General features: G+C 36.6%; 1 protein-coding gene across 2 annotated transcripts; it reads right to left on the reverse strand.

Moving 5' to 3' along the window:
• Positions 1-20,030: 20,030 nt before the first annotated feature.
• On the reverse strand, positions 20,031-21,199 carry LOC121980018. Of its 2 annotated transcripts, none has more exons than XM_042532077.1 (4): positions 21,112-21,198; positions 20,946-21,004; positions 20,786-20,864; positions 20,031-20,684 (listed from the first exon to the last, which is right to left on the reverse strand). In XM_042532077.1, the coding sequence occupies exons 1-4, from the start codon at positions 21,167-21,169 to the stop codon at positions 20,461-20,463; spliced, it is 420 nt and encodes a 139-aa protein (XP_042388011.1). In that variant the 5' UTR covers positions 21,170-21,198; the 3' UTR covers positions 20,031-20,460. The 2 variants fall into 2 exon arrangements, with proteins under 2 accessions (XP_042388011.1, XP_042387956.1); XM_042532022.1 differs by having other exon boundaries at positions 20,037-20,684; positions 20,786-20,867; positions 21,112-21,199.
• Between the last annotated feature and the right edge of the window lie 482 nt (positions 21,200-21,681).

Below are 21,681 nucleotides of genomic sequence, written 5' to 3' on the forward strand. Positions count from 1 at the left end.
GAGGTTTCGGCCAAAATGGAACATAAGGTTTAGATCAAAGTGTTGAAACCTAAACATGCTTGTTTATTCTCCTTCATGATACATGATTTATTACATGTTGTTAGTTAAGTTTTCATGCTACATGTTGTATAAACAAAACCTAGAACCTCACCTTAGGTTTCGGCCAAGATGGAACATAAGGTTTAGAACAAAGTGTTGAAACCTAAACATGCTTGTTTATACTCCTTCATGATACATGATTTATTACATGTTGTTAGTTAAGTTTTCATGCTACATGTTGTATAAACAAAACCTAGAACCTCACCTTAGGTTTCGGCCAAGATGGAACATAAGGTTTAGAACAAAGTGTTGAAACCTAAACATGCTTGTTTATGCTCCTTCATGATACATGATTTATTACATGTTGTTAGTTAAGTTTTCATGCTACATGTTGTGTAAACAAAACCTAGAACCTTACCTTAGGTTTCGGCCAAGATGGAACATAAGGTATAGAACAAAGTGTTGAAACCTAAACATGCTTGTTTATGCTCCTTCATGATACATGATTTATTACATGTTGTTAGTTAAGTTTTCAAGCTACATGTTGTATAAACAAAACCTAGAACCTCACCTTAGGTTTCGGCCAAGATGGAACATAAGGTTTAGAGCAAGGTATTGAAACCTAAACATGCTTGTTTATGCTCCTTCATGATACATGATCTATTACATGTTGCTAGTTAAGTTTTCATGTTACATGATGTATAAACAAAACCTAGAGTCTTACCTTAGGTTTCGGCCAAGGATGAACACAAGGTTTAGGGCAAGGTTTTGAAATCTAGCCATGCTTATTTTATGCTTCCTCATGATGTATGATTTTCTATACAATGTTAGATTGAATTTCCATGTTTTAAGTTGCATGAAAAACCTAGAAACCTTACCTTTAGGTTTCGGCCAAGGTTGAATTAGAGGCTTAGAGAGAGTTGTAGACCTAAACTATACTTGCTTTATGTTTCCTCATGATGTATGATTTCCTATGCAATGCTAGGTTAAATTTCCATGGCTTATGTTGCATGAAAAACCTAGAAACACCACCTTGAGGTTTCGGCCAAGGTTGAATATTAGAGTTAGAACCTCACCTATGGTTACCAAAGGACTCATTTGCTATGCTATGTAGGTTGCAAAAGTTTCATGCTTTAAATTGATTAAAGGAAAATTTAAAACATGCCTTCATGTTTCGGCCAAGATAAGAAGAATGAGGTTAAGAAGCTACCTAGGGTTCCTAAGGTCTTACATGCTATGATTAATGATTATGAAGACTTAGGTAGTTGATTTCATGTCTCCATGTTGTTTGAAAATCTATGATGTATGTTTATATGTTTTGGCCAAGCATGATTTAGGGCTTGTAAGAAATTTCAAAAACCTTAATTATGCATGATGTTGACTCTTATGATATGATATGAATTTTTATGTCACCATGTTAATTGATATGTGCACTTCATGTTATCATGTTATGTTTTTATGATATGCTATATGTTATGTGCACATGGTGCCATCATGCTATGTTTATGCAAGGCTTATGTAAGATGAAAAGCCTAAGAGATGCTTCCCTTAAGTTGGGATCAAGAGCACTCTTCATGATATGACAAGAACATGAAATGTTATGATATGACAAGAACATGATATGTTATGATATGACATGATATGACATGCTATTTTACTTTGTATGGCTTGTACCAAGGGTGGGCTCCACAAGCGCCCCTAGGTCGATGGTCTATGAAATAGACCTAGTAAAAGGGATGAGCTCCTAAGTGCCCCTAGGTCGATGGTCTATGAAACGGGCCTAGTTCCTAGTGTTGGTGCAACCTTAGGTCAAGGTTGACCTGGTTGACCCGACTCGAGGTGACTTGACTCGAGTTGTATTTTGATGTTTGACTTGGGAAGATTGTCGGTGCAACCTTAGGTCAAGGTTGACCTAGTTGAGTTGCATGTTGGTGTTGGACACTCGTGAGAGAGTTCTATTCTTGATGTTTGACAAGAATAGGTGTTTGGGAGATTGTAGGTGCAACCTTAGGTCAAGGTTGACCTGGTTGACCTGATTCGGGAAAAGTCCAAGCAGGGAGCTTGGCACGCGAAAAGTCCAAGTATGGAGACTTGGTACTGGAAAAGTCCAAGCAGGGAGCTTGGCACGCGAGAAGTCTAAGTATGGAGACTTGGCACTGGAAAAGTCCAAGTATGGAGACTTGGCACGGAGAAGTCCAAGCAGGGAGCTTGGCACAAGGGAAAGACCTAACTGGGATGTTAGGCAGATAGAAAGTCCTGGTGAGTGAAACCAGGCAGTGGGAAAGTCCTAACTGGGATGTTAGGCAGTGTGGAAAAGTCCTGGTGAGTGAAGCCAGGCAGTGGGAAAGTCCTAACTGGGATATTAGGCAGTTGGAAAGTCCTGGTGAGTGAAGCCAGGCAGTGAGAAAGTCCTAACTGGGATGTTAGGCAGTGTGGAAAGTCCTGGTGAGTGAAGCCGGGCAAGGGAAAATCCAGATAGATCAAGAATGATCGGACATCTGGTGTTAAGGAAAGTCCAAGTAGGTCAAAGGGATTGACCGGACACTTGGCGAGGAATTCTAGCAGGTCAAGGGAGTGACCAGATGCTAGGGATGAAGTACCAATAGGTCAAGGTTGACCGGATATTGGTTTGGAAGGTTTGGGACTTGGTTTGGGCAAAAACCAAGCTCTGGATCGGTCTGCAGACCGATCCAGTGATACGTTTGTGTATCTGAAGGCTGTGGGCTTACTTATCGGTCTGGGGACCGATCAGCATGGAGCCTGATCGGTCCCCGAGACCGATCAGGGACGCGGGGATCGGTCCGAGGACCGATCAGATTCCACACAGAGAGTTGGGCAACTCTCTGTGAAGCCTTCTGATCGGTCTGGGGACCGATCAGCACAGGGCCTGATCGGTCCCCACGACCGATCAGGCTGAAGCCTGATCGGTCCAGGTTCTAGCCGTTGCGTAGCAACGGCTAGTTCTCTGCTCTTCTTCTTCGCAGGTATAAAAGAGGGCTACAGGACTTCGGTGATACTCTCTTCTTTAGCTACTTCTTCTTCCTTCTGGAAGTTCTCTCCTGCCTGAAGCTTCTGCTTCTTCTTCTTGCTGAGCTTTGTTGAGCTCGTTGGGTGCTGAAGCTTCGCGTGAGCTTCTTCCTGTTGCTGGTTTTCTAGCTAGGCTTGGATCCGAGAAGCTGCTGCTTCACCAGGGTTCCTGCTGACTTCAAGAAGGCAAGCAAGTGTTGTTTACATTTCTGTTCTTGTTTTCTTGTTCCTATTTGTACTCCTATTGCTGTTGCAAAGATTGTGGTGAGGTTTCTCCACCCACAAGGAGTATCTATTAGCCGGGTTTCCGGGGACTCATCCACCGACGGATTGGTAGGCTTCGTCCACCTTACGGACACGCCGAGGAGTAGGAGTTCATCTCCGAACCTCGTTATATGGTTTGTCTTTCTTCTCCTGTTTTCTTTCTACGTTGTATTTCCGCTGCACTAACCCAATCGTAGGAAGAAACGCGAAAGATTGGGGTCGGCTATTCACACCCCCCTCTCTAGCCGTACGAAGGATCCTAACAAGTGGTATCAGAGCGAGGCCGCTCTTCGACGGATCAACACCCGTGGGAGCAAAGCTAGAGAATGGATCTCTATGGAGAAGACGTCACCATTCCACCCTTCTACGAATGCGGCGACTTCGCGTATTGGAAGGTAAGGATGAAGTACTTTCTTGTGACTAACATAATGAATTGGTTTTGTGTACAAGAAGGCTTTTCTCCTCCGGTGGATAGGGAAGGAAAACCTCTTGAGAAGAAGGAGTGGACCGGAGAACAAATTCACAAATCCGAAATCAACGAAGAGGTAATGAAAATAATTGAATTTTCATTACCTACTAATATTTTATGTAAGATAGGTAAATACAACAATGCCAAGGAGTTGTGGGATAACTTGGCCAAGTACCATGAGGAGAGCTCCACTTCAAGCCATGAAGAGGAGCCTAGTGAGTCAAGTAGCTCACATCATGGAGGGAGCGAATTGGGAGTTGAGGGCTACTCAACATCCAAGGAAGAAGAGGAGGAGAGTTCCTCTTGCTCAAGTTCGGAGCAAGAAGAAGAAGTTTCCACCTCCGGAAGGGTTGAAGAAGAAAGCTCATCTCCATCCACAACCCTAGGTAACTCAAACACTGTGATTTCAAGCAAATTACACATAATGTGTTTTGAGTGTAGGGAACATGGACATTACAAGAGTAAGTGTCCAAAGAGGGTAAGAAAGACTCCACCGGCGCCAAAGGTCAAGGAAGCCGGAGTCCCGAAACGCAAGGGCAAGGAGCACATCGTGTGCTTCCAATGCAAGCAAAGGGGACACTATAGGAGTCAATGTCCAAGGGGGAGGCAACCTCACAAGGACAAGAGGCCAAACACATGTAAAGGGGGAGCTAAGGCAAACCCTAAGGTAACCTCTAAGGTTCATTTTTGCAATTCTAATAAAATGCATGCTAGGAATTTTATTGCACTTGTCGATAATAACAAGCATGATAACCTTAGGAATCAATACATGTGCTTAGGAGCTAAACATGTGAATCTAGATAAGGATAATTCTAGAAAGGCTAACCCTAGGATCAACCCATCTAAGGCTAAGGATAACCTAGGTAGGAATCCTAAATCAACTAGACATATGCCTAGGAATACCTCAAGGAAGAGTGATAAATCAAAAATTGAGGTATTAGAGAAGGAGAATCAAGTTTTGAAGTCAAGACTTGATACTTTGGAAAAGACTCTTAAGAACATGGAGAAGTCATCTCTAGGGTTTAAGAGTCAAAAACCCAAGTCCAAGGACAAGAAAGGTTTGGGTCACAAACCTAAGTCCCAAATGGTCAAGCCCACTTATCATAATGTTCCATTCGATTATGGAACAAAACCTAGGGCTAGGAAGACCACCACCAAGGTCACAAGGGGAGTCACCCCTAGAGTTGATCTTGATGAGTCCCAAATGACCAAGGCTTCAAAGCCTAAGAGGATCATTAGGAGGGTTGCTAGGGAAGTTATCCCTAGTGAATATTTAGTGAACCCAATGAGCTCGAATAGGTATTGGGTTCCTAGGAGCATCTTCTCTACCCCATAGATGGGTTAGAGAGTGTCAACTCCGATTAGAAGGGTAGTTAACCCAACTTTGAGGAAATTGACACTCAAGGAGCATTTTCAAGGTTTTGAGAACTTTTGAAAATGAAATGGAATTATCATTTACTCCTTTGAAGAGTTAAATGTGCCTAAAGATTGGAAATTTCATTTTTAATCTCAATTGGCACAATTTGGGGAAAATCTAGAGAACTCTCGAGGAAAAATGAAACATGCCAAGTCTTGAGGATAAATTTGATCTTTAAGTGGCATGAATTAATCTAGAGTTCAAGAAGTGTCAAAATTAGAATTTTGGCATTTTAGGGCAATCAAGGGTTAAATTTTAGGTTAGCGAAGTGGCTAAGAATACTTAGATAGGTAATCCAGGTATATTTATTTATGCTAAATCTTGCCATGATTGTTTGCTCTCACATGTCATGACATCATGTTTAGTTTTATTATCATTTGAAATGTCATGATAATGCTTAGGCTAGTTTATATGTCATGCTTTATTTAAGTTTTCAAACTTTATGCCATGACATCATGACATTGGCACATGTTTTTACTTATGATATCATTATATGCCATGTCATCATCTCTTGCATTATAATCAATGAAATTGATTTAAGGACAAACATATAATTTGATATTGAGATCAAATTGGTGTTTAGAAAATGCATGAGAACTTAGCCTAAGTTGACCTTAATCCATATCTCACATCAAATTGACTTGAATGTGGTTTGATACACCTTAGATGTGTGTGAGATATTAGGATCATGAGTTAGGATCAAGGTACATAGTTCTTGTACCTAGATGAGCCTAATTCAAGAAATTAAGGATCATAGGGAAAGCTTGTGTACAAGTCATGTGCATATAGCCCTAAGATTGTGGTCCCAAATTAAAGGGTTTGAAATCATTTCAAAATTGTTTTGAAAAACCTTGATGAAGCTTTCCTAGTGATAGCATTCATCATTGACCAAAATGATACAAAGTTGAGCTAAACTTGAACTATTTCAAAGTTTTTGAACTTTGTATCAAGATTGAAAAATGGAAGTTATTTTCATAGAAAACTATTTTTTTCTTGATAGTATATGTTATGAGGAGTGTATCCTCAAAGTTTCATAATTGTTGAAATTTTCTGGAATTGTTTATGGGTTTCTGAATTTCGGGTAAAAGAAATTCAGGAATTCTGATAAGGGAGCTTGGATCAGTCACTGGACCGATCCAGAAAGGAGTGGATCGGTCACTGGACCGATCCAGGAAAGTGTGGATCGGTCCGGAGACCGATCCAGTAAGAGGCAGTGAGGCAGTCCGATCCCAGTGAATGTGGATCGGTCTGGGGACCGATCCAATGGGATCTTGATCGGTCTGGTGACCGATCAGGGCGTGCCAAAAGCTGAATTTCGACTGTATGTCTGAAATTCCAGCTGTGAAAGTTTGTGGTTTAGGTTTCTAAGGGTTTGAAACTCTCCAAGACATTGTTGGTGCAATGGTAAAGGGGGAGTTGGCCTTTAGGGGGAGTTTTACCTAATTGTCAAGGGGGAGTTGACTTTTAGGGGGAGTTTTTACTCCTTGAGGATTAGTGATATGGGATTATCACTGAATTGATTGTTGAGTTTAGTATCAAGGGGGAAATTAAGAGTTTCAATGAAAGGTGTGAGACTTTCATTAGGAAGAAACTCTTGACCTTGATACCCTCCTTTTTCTTTTTGATGTATGTCAAAAAGGGGAGAGCGTTCATTGGAGAATTATTGGAGAACCCAAGTTAGGTTATCGGGTTAACCTAAGCTAGGGGAAGAATGTCAAGGAATGTTTGAGGAAGAACATTAGAATTCTTTTTGATGTGTGTCAAAAAGGGGGAGAATTATTAGAGAACCCAAGTTAGGTTATCGGGTTAACCTAAGGGGAGAATGTCCAGAGAATGTTCAAGGAAAGAACATTGGACATTGGAAGATGGTTGGAAAACCTAAGTTAGGTTATCGGGTTAACCTAAGGGGAGAATGTCCAGAGAATGTTCAAGGAAAGAACATTGGACATTGGAAGATGGTTGGAAAACCTAAGTTAGGTTATCGGGTTAACCTAACTTGATTATGGGTTTTGTCAAACATCAAAAAGGGGGAGATTGTTGGTGCAACCTTAGGTCAAGGTTGACCTGGTTGACCCGACTCGAGGTGACTTGACTCGAGTTGTATTTTGATGTTTGACTTGGGAAGATTGTCGGTGCAACCTTAGGTCAAGGTTGACCTAGTTGAGTTGCATGTTGGTGTTGGACACTCATGAGAGAGTTCTATTCTTGATGTTTGACAAGAATAGGTGTTTGGGAGATTGTAGGTGCAACCTTAGGTCAAGGTTGACCTGGTTGACCTGATTCGGGAAAAGTCCAAGCAGGGAGCTTGGCACGCGAAAAGTCCAAGTATGGAGACTTGGTACTGGAAAAGTCCAAGCAGGGAGCTTGGCACGCGAGAAGTCTAAGTATGGAGACTTGGCACTGGAAAAGTCCAAGTATGGAGACTTGGCACTGGAAAAGTCCAAGTATGGAGACTTGGCACGGAGAAGTCCAAGCAGGGAGCTTGGCACAAGGGAAAGACCTAACTGGGATGTTAGGCAGGTAGAAAGTCCTGGTGAGTGAAACCAGGCAGTGGGAAAGTCCTAACTGGGATGTTAGGCAGTGTGGAAAAGTCCTGGTGAGTGAAGTCAGGCAGTGGGAAAGTCCTAACTGGGATGTTAGGCAGTTGGAAAGTCCTGGTGAGTGAAGCCAGGCAGTGAGAAAGTCCTAACTGGGATGTTAGGCAGTGTGGAAAGTCCTGGTGAGTGAAGCCGGGCAAGGGAAAATCCAGATAGATCAAGGATGATCGGACATCTGGTGTTGAGGAAAGTCCAAGTAGGTCAAAGGGATTGACCGGACACTTGGCGAGAAATTCTAGCAGGTCAAGGGAGTGACCAGATGCTAGGGATGAAGTACCAATAGGTCAAGGTTGACCGGATATTGGTTTGGAAGGTTTGGGACTTGGTTTGGGCAAAAACCAAGCTCTGGATCGGTCTGCAGACCGATCCAGTGATACGTTTGTGTATCTGATCGGTCTGGTGACCGATCAGATAACAAACAGAAGGCTGTGGGCTTACTGATCGGTCTGGGGACAGATCAGCATACGTTGGGATCGGTCCGAGGACCGATCACCAATCAGACGAGGGACCGAAGCCTCATCGGTCTGTGGACCGATCAGGAAGTTCCCTGATCGGTCCATGGATCGATCAGGAATCTAGCCGTTGCGACGCAACGGCTAGTTCTCTGCTCTTCTTCTTCGCAGGTATAAAAGAGGGCTACAGGACTTCGGTGATACTCTCTTCTTTAGCTACTTCTTCTTCCTTCTGCTTCTTCTTCCTGCTGAGCTTTGTTGAGCTCGTTGGGTGCTGAAGCTTCGCGTGAGCTTCTTCCTGTTGCTGGTTTTCTAGCTAGGCTTGGATCCGAGAAGCTGCTGCTTCACCAGGGTTCCTGCTGACTTCAAGAAGGCAAGCAAGTGTTGTTTACATTTCTGTTCTTGTTTTCTTGTTCCTATTTGTACTCCTATTGCTGTTGCAAAGATTGTGATGAGGTTTCTCCACCCACAAGGAGTATCTATTAGCCGGGTTTCCGGGGACTCATCCACCGACGGATTGGTAGGCTTCGTCCACCTTACGGACACGCCGAGGAGTAGGAGTTCATCTCCGAACCTCGTTATATGGTTTGTCTTTCTTCTCCTGTTTTCTTTCTACGTTGTATTTCCGCTGCACTAACCCAATCGTAGGAAGAAACGCGAAAGATTGGGGTCGGCTATTCACACCCCCCCTCTCTAGCCGTACGAAGGATCCTAACACCTAGTAGGTTCAAGATTTGCTACCTTGGGTCTATTTAGGATGCGCGTATTTATGTATGTATGTGGTACAAGTCGGGTCCTCATGTTGAGATTATGTTTAAGTATGTATATGATATATGTTTTCAAAAGGACATCTTGCATATACTCATTTCATGATACATGTTTTCAAAAGAACATCTTGCATCTACAAGTTCATGTTATATGGTTTCCTTTATGCTTCTTTAAGATGCTCTTGAAATATGTCTATGATGCTTATATGATCATGTTATGCTCTCACATGTTATGATATGATTTTATGCTCTCACATGATATGATATGACTTATTGTTTATGCTCTCACATTATATGATATGACTTATTGTTTATGCTCTCACATGATATGATATGACTTTGTGTTATGCTCTCACATGTTATGATATGATTTTATGCTCTCACATGATATGATATGACTTATTGTTTATGCTCTCACATGATATGATATGACTTTGTGTTATGCTCTCACATGTTATGTTATGATTTACCAAATGAACATGTTATCACTTTATGTTCGTGCATGAATCATGGTTTTTGTGAGTAGGAAAGGGACTTACTAAGCCTATGGGCTTATAGTTTTTATGCTTCCTTGTACTGCAGAAAAAGGAAAGGAATGGCTAAACTAAGAGGAGCAGCAGGAAGGGCAAGAGTGTGTGTGGCAGTGGCATGGTGGAAGAAAACTGCTATATGTTTTTAAGTTCTAAGTTTGCATATGAACCATATGTTATCTTTATGCTTTGATAGTACTTTAACTAGTATGGATAGTTATGCACTTATGTTCTTCATGTTCATGCTAGTATGCTTATGATATCATGAATTACGTTTCAAGTAGTTGGTATTAATTAAGTTGTATGCATGAATACTAATAAGTCTACATGTTCAGTATGATAAGCATGATGATTAGTGTAGAGAAAAAAAATTAAATAACTGTTTCCGCTGCCATGATTTTATATGTATGCACGTATGTAAGTAAGTAACCCCGTCCCTCCTTAAGCAGTGGGAGGGCGGGCGTTACATACTCGAAGGCTCGCGATCCTTGACCGCACCGGTGAGCAAACCACTATAACTCTTCTTTCCGAAATTCTTCGAAAAGAAGCAGATCATACAATGGAGCAAGATAGTAACACCCTACTACCTTGCTTAAATGAATTACAAATGCAAGCTTAAAATAAATTTTACCGACAACTAAAATGAAGATATAGCTTAGGTTGGCACTTCCGGATGATGTAGCTTGCTGCACGGATGAGGACGAGTTGCTTGCAGAGCAGGAATTTTTTATCAAAAAGTTGTTATCCTGGCCTCTGTCTTCAAGCCTGATTTTATAGATGTACTAGAGGTTCGGTTGACCGATCCCACTGTTCGGTCGACCGAACCCGCTCCCTTCCTTCCTGGCTGAAGTTCGAAGCTGGTTCGATCTTTTGCATTTACTGGTCTTTAATGATTCGGTCCACCGAACCCCTTTTTCGGTCGATCGAACAAGCTTTTTCCTTGTTCGTCAGAATCTGTCGTGATCTTGATTTAATGCAGCTTTAATGTTAATTGGATCGGTCGACCGATCCCTGGGTTCGGTCGACTGATCAGCCCATCTTTCCTTTGCTGCTGATCGGTGCTTATGGCTGAGTCATCATGGTTCGGTCGACAGATCTTACGATTCGGTCGACTGATCAGGCTTTGATCCGATTCTGGCTCAGTTCTGATCTGGACTGATTTATGTGCTGATCTTACTTGGTTCGGTCGACCGATCCTCTGGTTCGGTCGGCCGATCCAACTTAACCTGTAAGACAGTGTTAAACTAAAATAACCTGCAACACAGATGTTAGACCAAAACAAATGAACAACTATAAAATAATGTAGATAATAAGAACAAATGTGATTCTTGATCTCAAATGAAATTTTCCTTGTTTCGTATCAGCGACCTAAGGTTGTTCCCTTCGGGAACCCGACCTCACTGTCGCTCCTCCAGTTTGTTTACCTCAACCTACCTGCTAAACTTTGATCCTCCAGATCTAGTTTGGACCTTTCACTCAGCCTTGATCAGCTCCCCAGGACTTTTCCTTCGATCTTCGGTCCTCCAGACCTCTCGATCACTCTGCCAAGCTTCGGGTCCCCACGACCCGCTTGGACTTGCACCTGGGTTCCACGATCTGCTAAGATTTCTCTGCCTAGCCTCCAGCTAGGACTTTCCCGGTTGAGTAAACATCCTGCACACTCAGTCAACTTGTTAGATCATAACAAGACTTAACTTGAACCTTTGACAACATTAAAACTCAGGTTTGATTCTGGTGCAGCTTGCACCAACAAGTACATGTTGAGATAATTTTTGCAAAATTAATTTTAATTTTCAAAATGAATTTGCAAACTTAAAAGGAATTTTCCAAATAAAAATTTGAAAAGCTAATTTTCAAGTATAAGTTTAGGAAAGCTATGTTTAGACAGTCTAATTGTCAAACATAAATATATAAGTTCCAAATTTTAAGATCAAGTTTTAAATTTTCAAAATAAGTTTCAACTTTGAAACACTTTTCAAACATGAGTTTGCAAAACCAAAATTTTAAAACTAAGTTTGAAAAATCTACTTTTCAAACTAATTTATTTTTCAAAACTAAGTTTGCAAAAGATTCAATTTTCAACATCTTAGTTTATAAAATCTAATTTAAAAACTTAGTTTTATAAAAGCTAGTTTTCAAAAATAGATATATCAAATTAAATTTTCAAAGATCAGATTTAAAAAGTAATTTTAAGAGAAGTTATTACTTTTAAAGTTTTGATTTAATCCTCCCCCTAAACCTGACATTTAAAATAAAGCTTTTGAAAATATTTGCTAAGAATATTTAATATAAGATTTTCAAAGTAATTTTTTTTAAAAATAAATTGAGGTAGAATTTTCTAAAGAGATTTTAAAGAGAAAGAAAAAAAAATAACACTTAAGGAGATTAAAAAAATAAACCTCCCCCTGAATTTGATACTCCTTTAATTTATTACTCTCCCTTAATTTATTAATCTTCCTTATTTTATTATCCCCTTAATATAATGCTAAGGTTTGGGTGTGTTAAATTTTAAAGCCCTAACACATTTTTCTACCTAAGTGTTCTAGGGGATTTAGTAACACATAATTATCTCTGTATCCTTGGTATAATTGTTTATTTGAGTTTGATTAATCAATAATTAATTTTAAATTCAGGTGCTTAACTTTAGTTTAAGGTTAAATAAGATAAGATTTTATTAATTCAATAACAGTTAACCATTATCAATAATTTCTTGATTAGTTTTTACTTGATTTAATAATTTAATACTTAGTGAAATAATTTAAATTTTGTATTAATTGATTGAGTTGGTCAAGGAAAGTGTTAGTTATAATTATTATTATTTTTTATTTACTTCCTTTTAAGTAGGATTAATTTAGTTTGAAGTTAGCATGAAGTTAAATTTATAAAGCACAGTTAAGTAAGATTTAATTCAAGTCAATTTTAGTTCTCAACTAAAGTTAGACTTAAACAATTAAGTTATACATAATTAGGTTTAAAGTTTAAGTTAATGGAATTTCAGTTTTTAAGATAGGTGTCTAAGTTTTAAATGAATTTAAAAGAATTTGATTATTATTATTATTATTATTATTATTATTTATTTATTTTTTTAAAGGGATTTCTAACGGGATTTCAAAAATAGTGTTTAAAAGGAATTTAAAATTCTTTTTATAATATGTTTCATGGCAATTAACATACGTTTGATTCAGTTTTTATTTTATATTTAAATTAATATTAGTGGTTAATTTAAGTTTAAGTTTAATTTTAAGTTTAAGTTAAAAATGTTTTAATTTTAATTGTAATTTCAATATTAAGTTTTAATTTAAGTTTTAATTTTCAGTTAAGTTAAATTAAGTTTAAAAATAATTTTAAGGTTAAAATAATGTTTAAGATTAAAATTAAGTTTAAAGTCTAAATAATATTTTTTAAAGTGAAAATTATCTATAAAAATAATTTATTATTATTATTTTTTTTTAAGTCAACAAAATTTTATTAAAGCGAAAAATAATATATAAGAGAATTTTTCAAAATGATTTAAAGTTTTATTTTTTTACATAATTTTTAAAATAGTTTTTAAAAGAATTTTTAAATAATTTTTAAATAATTTTTTAAAAGAATTTTTAAATAATTTTTAAAAGAATTTTTAAAGAATTTTTAAAATGAGTTTTAAAAGTTTTTTTAATAGAATTTTTAGAAGAATGTTTAAAATGAGTTTTAAAAGTTTTTAAAATAATTTTTAAAAGAGTTTTTAAATGATTTTTAAAAGAATTTTTAAATAATTTTTAAAAGAATTTTTAAATAATTTTTCAAAGAATTTTTAAATGATTTTAAAAAGAATTTTAAAAGAATTTTTAAATAATTTTTTTAAAAAAAATTAAATTATTTTAAAAGAATTTTTAAAATGACTTTTTAAGTTAAAATAATTTTTAAAAGAATTTATTAAGTTAAAATAATTTTTAAGATAATTTTTAGTTTAAAATAATTTTTAAGATAATTTTTAAGTTAAATAATTTTTAAGATAATTTATTAAGTTAAAATAATTTATTAAGTTAAAATAATTTTTAAGATAATTTTTAAGTTAAAATAAATTTTAAGATAATTTTTAAGTTAAAATAATTTTTAAGTCAAAATAATTTTTAAAGTTAATTTAAAAAAAAAATTTAAGATTAAAATAAATTTTTAAATTTCGAGATTTAATTTTAATTTTAATTTTAATTTTAATTTTAATTTTAATCTTAAATTTAAATTTAAATTTAATTTTAATTCAAAATTTAATTTGATCCTTAGTCATCCTATATTTTTGTGAGATGAATTTGATTCAATTATAGGGTTTGGTTTAACTTTGTATTAGATTTAGGTTTAGCTTAGGGTTCAACAAATAGACATTCTTTGGATAAACTTCTGGGCTATGGTGAGTCACCTGGACATCATTAGAGTAATCATGTTTTCGAGGTTTTCCAAATAGTCTTATCCACTGAACTTAATACAAAACCTTGGTCTAACTGGTTAGGATCCGTAAGGGGTAGCTTCGGCTAGTTCCACTTAGCCAAATGCACCAGGTCGAAGCCATATCTTCCTAGACATGCATAGACTAAGCTTCCCTAGCGTACTATCATCCAAAACTTCACCAGTACCATAGGTCAAGTTAAACATTGTCCCTTTTTAACTAGTCCTAATTACCCTGCCGGGTAGGTTGGTTTCAGTTACCCTACCGGGTAAGTTATTTTTGGAGGTGTCAGCTTTTCTGGAGCCTCCCTCTAAATTATTGGCTTTTATTTTAAGATTTTTGTATAATTAGAGTTGGTTTTAGTTAAGCTTTAATGTTTAATTTGTAATTTAAATTTAATTTTTAATTTTGAATTAATTAAATTGGTCAAATTATCTTTCGTTAAAAGAGTATATTTAATATTTAAATTTTCTTTCAATTTCAATTTTATTGGGTTAATTGAATTATCTTTCTTTAATAGTTTATTTTTAAAGTTAAATTTTTATTTATTTTTGAATTTGAGTTAATTAAATTGTTTGAATTATATTTCTTTAAAGGTTTATCTTTTAGCTTTTTATTAATTGTTAATTTTGAATTTTCTAGATTATTTTTGTTTAATATGTTATCTTTAACATTTAATTTTAAGTTTGTTAAATTCCGTTTTGATTTTATCAAAGTGTTTGTTTTATCCTTATATTTTCTTTGCCTTTTAAATTGATATGGTTAATTGAATTTATTAGATTAGTTTTATCTTCAAGATTTAATTTTTTATTAATTAAATTATCTTGGTTTTGGATAATATTTTCTAGACTCATTTTATCTTGATTATCAAATACTTTATCAAGGTATTTATTGATTTTATCCATTTTCTCATTTTTAACTTTTAAATTCGAATTTATTTTAATGCTTGACTTATTTATGTCTAAATGCTCACTTAATTTTAAATTTCCTGAATTAATCATATTATTTGAATTGATTTGGTCATTATTCTATTTAACCAAGTCAAGGTTGATGCCAAATTGATCAGAGTCTTGATTGACTTGATCAGAGTCTAGATTATTTTATGATTTTGAATTTAAATCATTTATATCTAGATTATCATGCACCATACTTGGAATAATTTCATACTTATTTGAATCATCAATGTGATTATCTAAACTACTATTAGTAGGGGTATTTTGGTAAATATTTCCAACGACTCCTCGTGAATTTTGATTAACTGGGTCCAAAGCTCATATGCATTCTTGTACTTTCCTAGTCTACATAAAATATTGTTAGGTAAAACACTACAAATAAGTTTACTTACATTTTCGTTCAATTCTGATTCATGAGAAGGTTTTCTCAAAATTAGTATATTGTCGAAATCTAAGCTTCCTAAGAAACATTCCATTCTTCTCCTCCAGTAGTTGAAATCTTCTTGATCGTATGGTAGTGGTTCGTGGGGGTTCCATCCTTCTTGAAGAGGCATTATTCTTGCACACAGAGAAACAAACAAAAAATCCCAAGACTTGGCCTTCGATTAGCAGTGCTGTAGAAAGAATATAGTATTGCACTAATTTCGAAAAAAAATAATAAAATATTAATAAAATATTAAAAATAATATAAAAAAATATTATTTCAAAATTTTGAAAATGTAATATTTTGTCAATACTAAGCAATGGTGAAGAGATGACGAAGTATTTTTCAAAAATAGTTTTGGAGGGAAAAAATGAAAGGCGTATCTATATTTAAAGACAAACAATATCTATTTTTCTTTTAAAAAGAACCCCCTTGCTCGATTGGTGGTTGCACCAATTCAGAGCGGTACCCGCTCTGATACCACTTGTTGGATCGTGATGAATCGATAGAGGGGGGATGAATATCGATAACAAAAACTTGTCGAGTAAACGCAACGGAAAAGTATAAGCAAAAAGAAACAATGCTAACACAGGTTCTTTTTACTTGGTTCGGAACCTGTGTCGACTCCTACTCCAAGGTACGTACTCGTTGAGTACTTTCGTTGGGCAATCCACTAGCAATTCGAATAATTGATTACAAGAATTAAGTGCAGAAAAGCTAGAAATATAAAACAATAGGAAAGGAGCAGAGCTTTGTCGTCGCAATGTCGCAGGAGCGCAGGAGAGCATATCGTCAATTCTAAATTATATTTTGAGCTCCGCCTTTGACCCTCCTTTTATAGGAGGCTCGGGGCGCCTAGATCCCTTCCGGGCGCCCTGGTGTGACGTAGCAGTCCCAACCAGCGAGCTCCATGTGTCGACGCCGCGACTTGGATAGAATTTGCCTCCAGGCACCCGGATCCCTTCCGGGCGCCCGGACCTCCTTTCTCCAGAAAGTCCTTCTCCTGCAAGACAAGGTTAGTCCGAGGCAAATATATAATGTATATCTTGTAAAACAACGTATTAGCACAGTTTATAAATTTAATATAAAGAGTATGAATTAGATTCCGTCTTTCCGAGATCGGAATCTAATCAAGATCTCGACTTAGAGTTCCAAAATGGTTCTAAGTCGGATCGGCGCCTAAGTTCCCTTCTCGGGAACGCGTCCTCACAGTCACTCCCTTCCAGTGATTTACCTTTACTTACCTACCAGACGTCCGGTCAGCCCTTCGACCTATCTGGACTTCTTGCCAGCTACCCGGTCAGCCCGTCGACCTAGCTGGACTTCGTGTCAAATGTCCGGTCAGCCCTTCGACCCATTTGAACTTCGTACCAGCTATCCGGTCGGCCCGTTGACCTAGCTGGGTTTCGTGCCAAACGTCCGGTCAGCCCGTCGACCTGTCTGGACTTCGCCTACACACTCGATCAGAGTGTCAGACAATGACAAACCTAACTTAACCTAATTTGTCATTCATCAAAACTTGAGTTAGACCGTTAGTGCTAACCGCACCAACAACTTCAATTGAAGAAAATGAATAATAAATGTAAGTTTTGAGAATTTCTTACAACCTAGATATAATTCTTTTTGTAAATCATCAATTAACTTATAGAATTTCTCTGCCTCTCCAATTAGAATCTCTTTATCATTTTCAAATTCTGATGTGCTAAAAATACTATCATTATGCTCTCGGATCCCAAATGCCTCATAAACTAATCCTTACATATCATCTGCATCCTTTCGAAATGAAACAAAAATAGAGTTTGTAGAGGCACTATATGTTATCTCTCCATGAGCTACCCGGTGAGTATAACCTTTGATAAATCCATCAAACATCAAATGATCATGGGCAACCTCTCTTGTAACAAATATATCAATTTACACCATACACAAGGGCATAAAATCATTCCATTTCTGTTAGCATTAGAAAATGCAAAATGTAAGAAACTCTCAACTCCATTTCTATACTCCTCAGTTTGTCTCGGCAAAACCATCCAACTCTTATCCATAATAATTCTACCAAAATACTTATTCAAATAAGTTTAACATTATGATAAATTAAAATTTGTTTTATCATGATTGAGGTAAAGCATGGAGAACCAATAGGCAGAATTCAAAGTGAAATAAAATTGGAGAATCATATATTTTAGAAAATATATTACATTTCCTAACATGCAGGATTCATTTCCTGAAGTAATGAATCATGAAGCAAGGATTCATTTACTGATGCACGAATTCATGAAGCAAGGATTCTAAGTAATAGATGATGTAAAAGGTTTTAATATTATGCACAAATCAAATTCTATTATTAGGTCTTCAAGCTACATGGGGATGAGGCAAACTAAGGATATAATTGAAGCAAGGATTCAAGGAGCAAAAGTATCCTAATTGTTAGAAAATGAGGGAGAAACCTTAGAGAAGACGAATGGTGGCTTCGGCGCAATGCTGATGAGAGGAGAACTACGGCTTGTGGAAAAGGGGAGAATTGCGACAGAGACGAGGCTCGATAGCGATAGAGACGGGGCTTGGTAGCAGTAGAGACCGGGCGCAGCGGAAGAGACCGGGCACGACAGTTGTAGAGACGGGGCACGGCGGCGCAAACGGGGTGGGCGGCAGAGACGGGGCGTAGCGGCGGAGACGAGGCGCGGCCCTAAACTCCAATTTCGTTGCGAAGAGGGAAGGGAAGAGGATATATGAGGCGCAACAATGACAAAGATGGGGTATGGCGGTGGAAAATGGCCAGATGGGAGACGAGGCGTAGAGGCGGAGATGAGGTGCAACGGCGGAGACGATCGAGCTGCAATGGCGGAGACGATCGAGGAGCAACGGCAGTGGAGATGGGGCACATGCATTTGGGAAAAGTAGAGGCGCAGCGGCGGTGGAGATAGGGCACGCGCATTTGGGAAAAGTTGATCTCATCTAGGTTAAATACATGATATAAATTAGATTAATTTATTTATTATTTATGATGACATTTATAAAATGTGTCATTATAAAGGATCTCATCAAATATTGTATTTTTAAAATTAATTAATTTTAAAAATGTATATATAAAGGGTTTATAATGGCATTTTATAATAAGTGTAGTAAAGAAAATGTCCTAATTAATAAAAAAATTTTCTTGTAGTGTTCTTGATTGGAAAAATAAATGTAAATAATAAAAAAATCTATTTTTCAAAATTTTGATTTTTTTTGTTATAATGAATCAGATTCTACTAGAATAAAAAGATTTCAAAAATTTTCGACAAATAAATGATTTTTTATGAATTTTTTCAAAACATGTAACTTAAATTTTAAAAATCATTCGGAGATAAATTTTGAAAATTTTGTTTTTTCAAAAAATTATAGTTATATTTTAAGTATTGAGAAAAATTAACCATTGTTTTATCTAAAAATTTTACACCTAATTTAAATTGTTTATGGTTGAGTTTGACAAAAATTTGGGACCGGATCCTCTGGTCCCCTTGTCCTGGTTCGCTCCTGGACCGGGACAAGGGGATTGGTGGGAGGCAATGACCCCCACCTGTTAATAGCTGGAGGCCCATTGCCCACCCCCCAATGCAAAAGCTGGACCATGAATTGATCCAGCCTTTGCGGACCAGAAGATCTGCCCCCCAAAAATTTATGGAAGTTTTTTACACATAAAAATAATTTTTAATTTTTTTTTAAAATAGCAAATGAATTAACATATTACATTTTTAAAATTATTTATAATAAAAAATTAATTTATTGAAATTTTGTTCAAACATCCTTAGAAAAAGTTTTCTTATTTTTCCAATAATTTTTTCGATTATATTCCTAACATTTTTTTTTATATGATTAAAAGGGAGTAATATAGGGAGATTAAATTTAAGGGAGGTTTTATTGTAAATTTTTTATTTCAAAATTCATGCTTCAATTGTTATTTCATTTCATAAAATAAAATTACATGTCTTTATTTACTCTAACTTTAATGATGCACATCAAAAAAGGGAAGATTGTTAGTACTCCAAAGTAATTTTAATGTGGTCAACCGAATTAAGTTAGGTCATGTTGTGTCTGATGCTTATGTCTTAGTGTGCAATAATATAAGAACACAAGAAGTCAAGCAGAAGACGCAGTTAGCGAGAATGATGGCATGAGAAAGAGTCGACGGGCTCGGTGCATCCGAGGGACAAAGTACTGCGGAAGAGTACGTTGGCATATTAGAAGGAAATGCGCGGTGTCTTCTAGGGATGAGAAGCTGGAGCAAAAGACTGCTCAAGTAGAAGGCTGGAAGATGGGTTTGAATGCGCCTAATTTTGGATCGCCGAGATCATCCAAGCGATCAGAGAAGACACTAGACAGTCAGCACAAAACTGACTGATTCGGACGCCCGGACTAGTTGGTTCGGTCGCCCAGACCATTTTGGTACTGAAAGGACGTCTCGATGTAGTGGATAGAGTTTGGTCCACGTTAGAAATGGTCTGAGTGCCCAGAGCGGTTCCAAGCACCCGAGAGTGGATAAAAAGTAATCTTCGTACCGTTGCGAAGGCCGTTGTGTGGAGATAGAGTTTGTCATGCTGGGGGCGTTCGAATGGGGTCCAAGCACCCGGATCGTGCCACATTAACAAATGGTCAAATTCGACCAACAGAGTACTATAAATAGAGCTCTGCTCTCAGTAGTTTAATACAACACTTTCTGTGCTCGAAGTTCTTATTTTGTTTTTAAATTTCTGCATTGTCAACATCTTGTAGGAGGCTTCTCCGCCTTCGACTTGTGTCGATGAAAGAGTCTTCTAGTTGAGCTGCATTTGCCTTAGATTAACAACCTTCTTAGTTGAAAATCAAGTAAATAGCTTGTATCTCGTACTTATTTTATGCATGTTAGCCTATTTTATTAAAATATTTGTCTTAATCAAACTTGTAAATTTTAATAAGGGTATATTTATTTTTTTTCAAGACAATTCACCTCTTTTTTACTGGTGCACGGGACCTACAATATTAATATACATATAATCTTCTCTACTGCTAATTCCTATGTTGTTGGTATGAGTACTTTGGGACTATAATTACCAACTACTATTTAATTACCACTTGATGATCAATTGTGGATCGGTGGCTTCTTCTGGGCAGGAGAATAATCCATTCCTACTGTCTCTTGGTTGTCCTCAAGGTAAGTATGTCTCTCCGGTACAGGGTGAATCTCCTTTTGATTCCTAGCAAAGTCACTCTTCTTCTCCTCATTAGGGTTTTGTTCCCTTTTCTCGACTGAGTTCTTGCTAGTCCCCTTATCTAAGGTGGCCATGAGTTGCCTATTCTTTCTTCCTGCATGAGTAGATAAGCTCTTCAATACAAATGATGTGATATGGAATTTTAAAATTTTTCAATCGACTTATTGTTCCATCGACATTTCTCGCTTAAACTACCTGAACAATGGCCACAAGGAAATCCATATCGAATAACTCCTTGTGTACCACTTTCTTCTTTAAACAAGCTATATCTCTTCTGCTATTGACATTCAATAAAACAGTAAGCGAAATGGTAGCACAACAAATGTTATAGAATACAAGCAATACGTATACTGACATTGACTTGGTAATGTAAGGAAGGCAATATCGTCCACGTTTTGGATAGTAATCTAATCGCTGAACGAGGGAAGCAAATCACAAAAAGTCAGTTCTATCGAGAGGCAAATCAAAACATGAACTGAAAAACAATATCGACATCACAATATATATCCTTAAAAAGGCACCTTGAGGTCTCTCAGCTGAGATCATGAGGAGCAAAACAAGAAACCCTAGAGAAGACATGAAAGATTTGGATATGAAATGGAAAATGAGAGAAGATGAAACTTTACTTTTAGTACCTAAAAATATAGGTATTTATAAGCCATGAGAGACATTATTAAAATATTTATAAATAAACAAATTAGGATGATTGGGATTTTTTATTAATTATTTATTCTGAGGAATTATTGTCATTCTTTTAGGAAGATGTTCCTATAGAACCTGAATCTTGACAAAATGCCTTTTTCTTTTTGTTTCTTGGTGTCCATTGGTCAGAAATCATGGACCCTACTTGTGTAGACATATTTCCACCAAATGAGAAACAATTTGGATTGCTCAGTTTTGGTTAAATTTAGAGTTTGATTATTGCTCTTTTATACTTAAGTGGCTTCATGACTTCTAAGATTTTTTTTAGTTGTCATCGAATACTTAATTATTTAAATTGATTAATTTTAGTGATGATTGATCCGGTCTCATGAAAATTTTACCGTCTATCAAAATAAATCGAGAAATGCTTATAGAAATCTATCCAGATA

This window comes from Zingiber officinale, chromosome 1B (assembly GCF_018446385.1).
Source record: "Zingiber officinale cultivar Zhangliang chromosome 1B, Zo_v1.1, whole genome shotgun sequence".
Taxonomy (NCBI): Eukaryota; Viridiplantae; Streptophyta; class Magnoliopsida; order Zingiberales; family Zingiberaceae; genus Zingiber; species Zingiber officinale.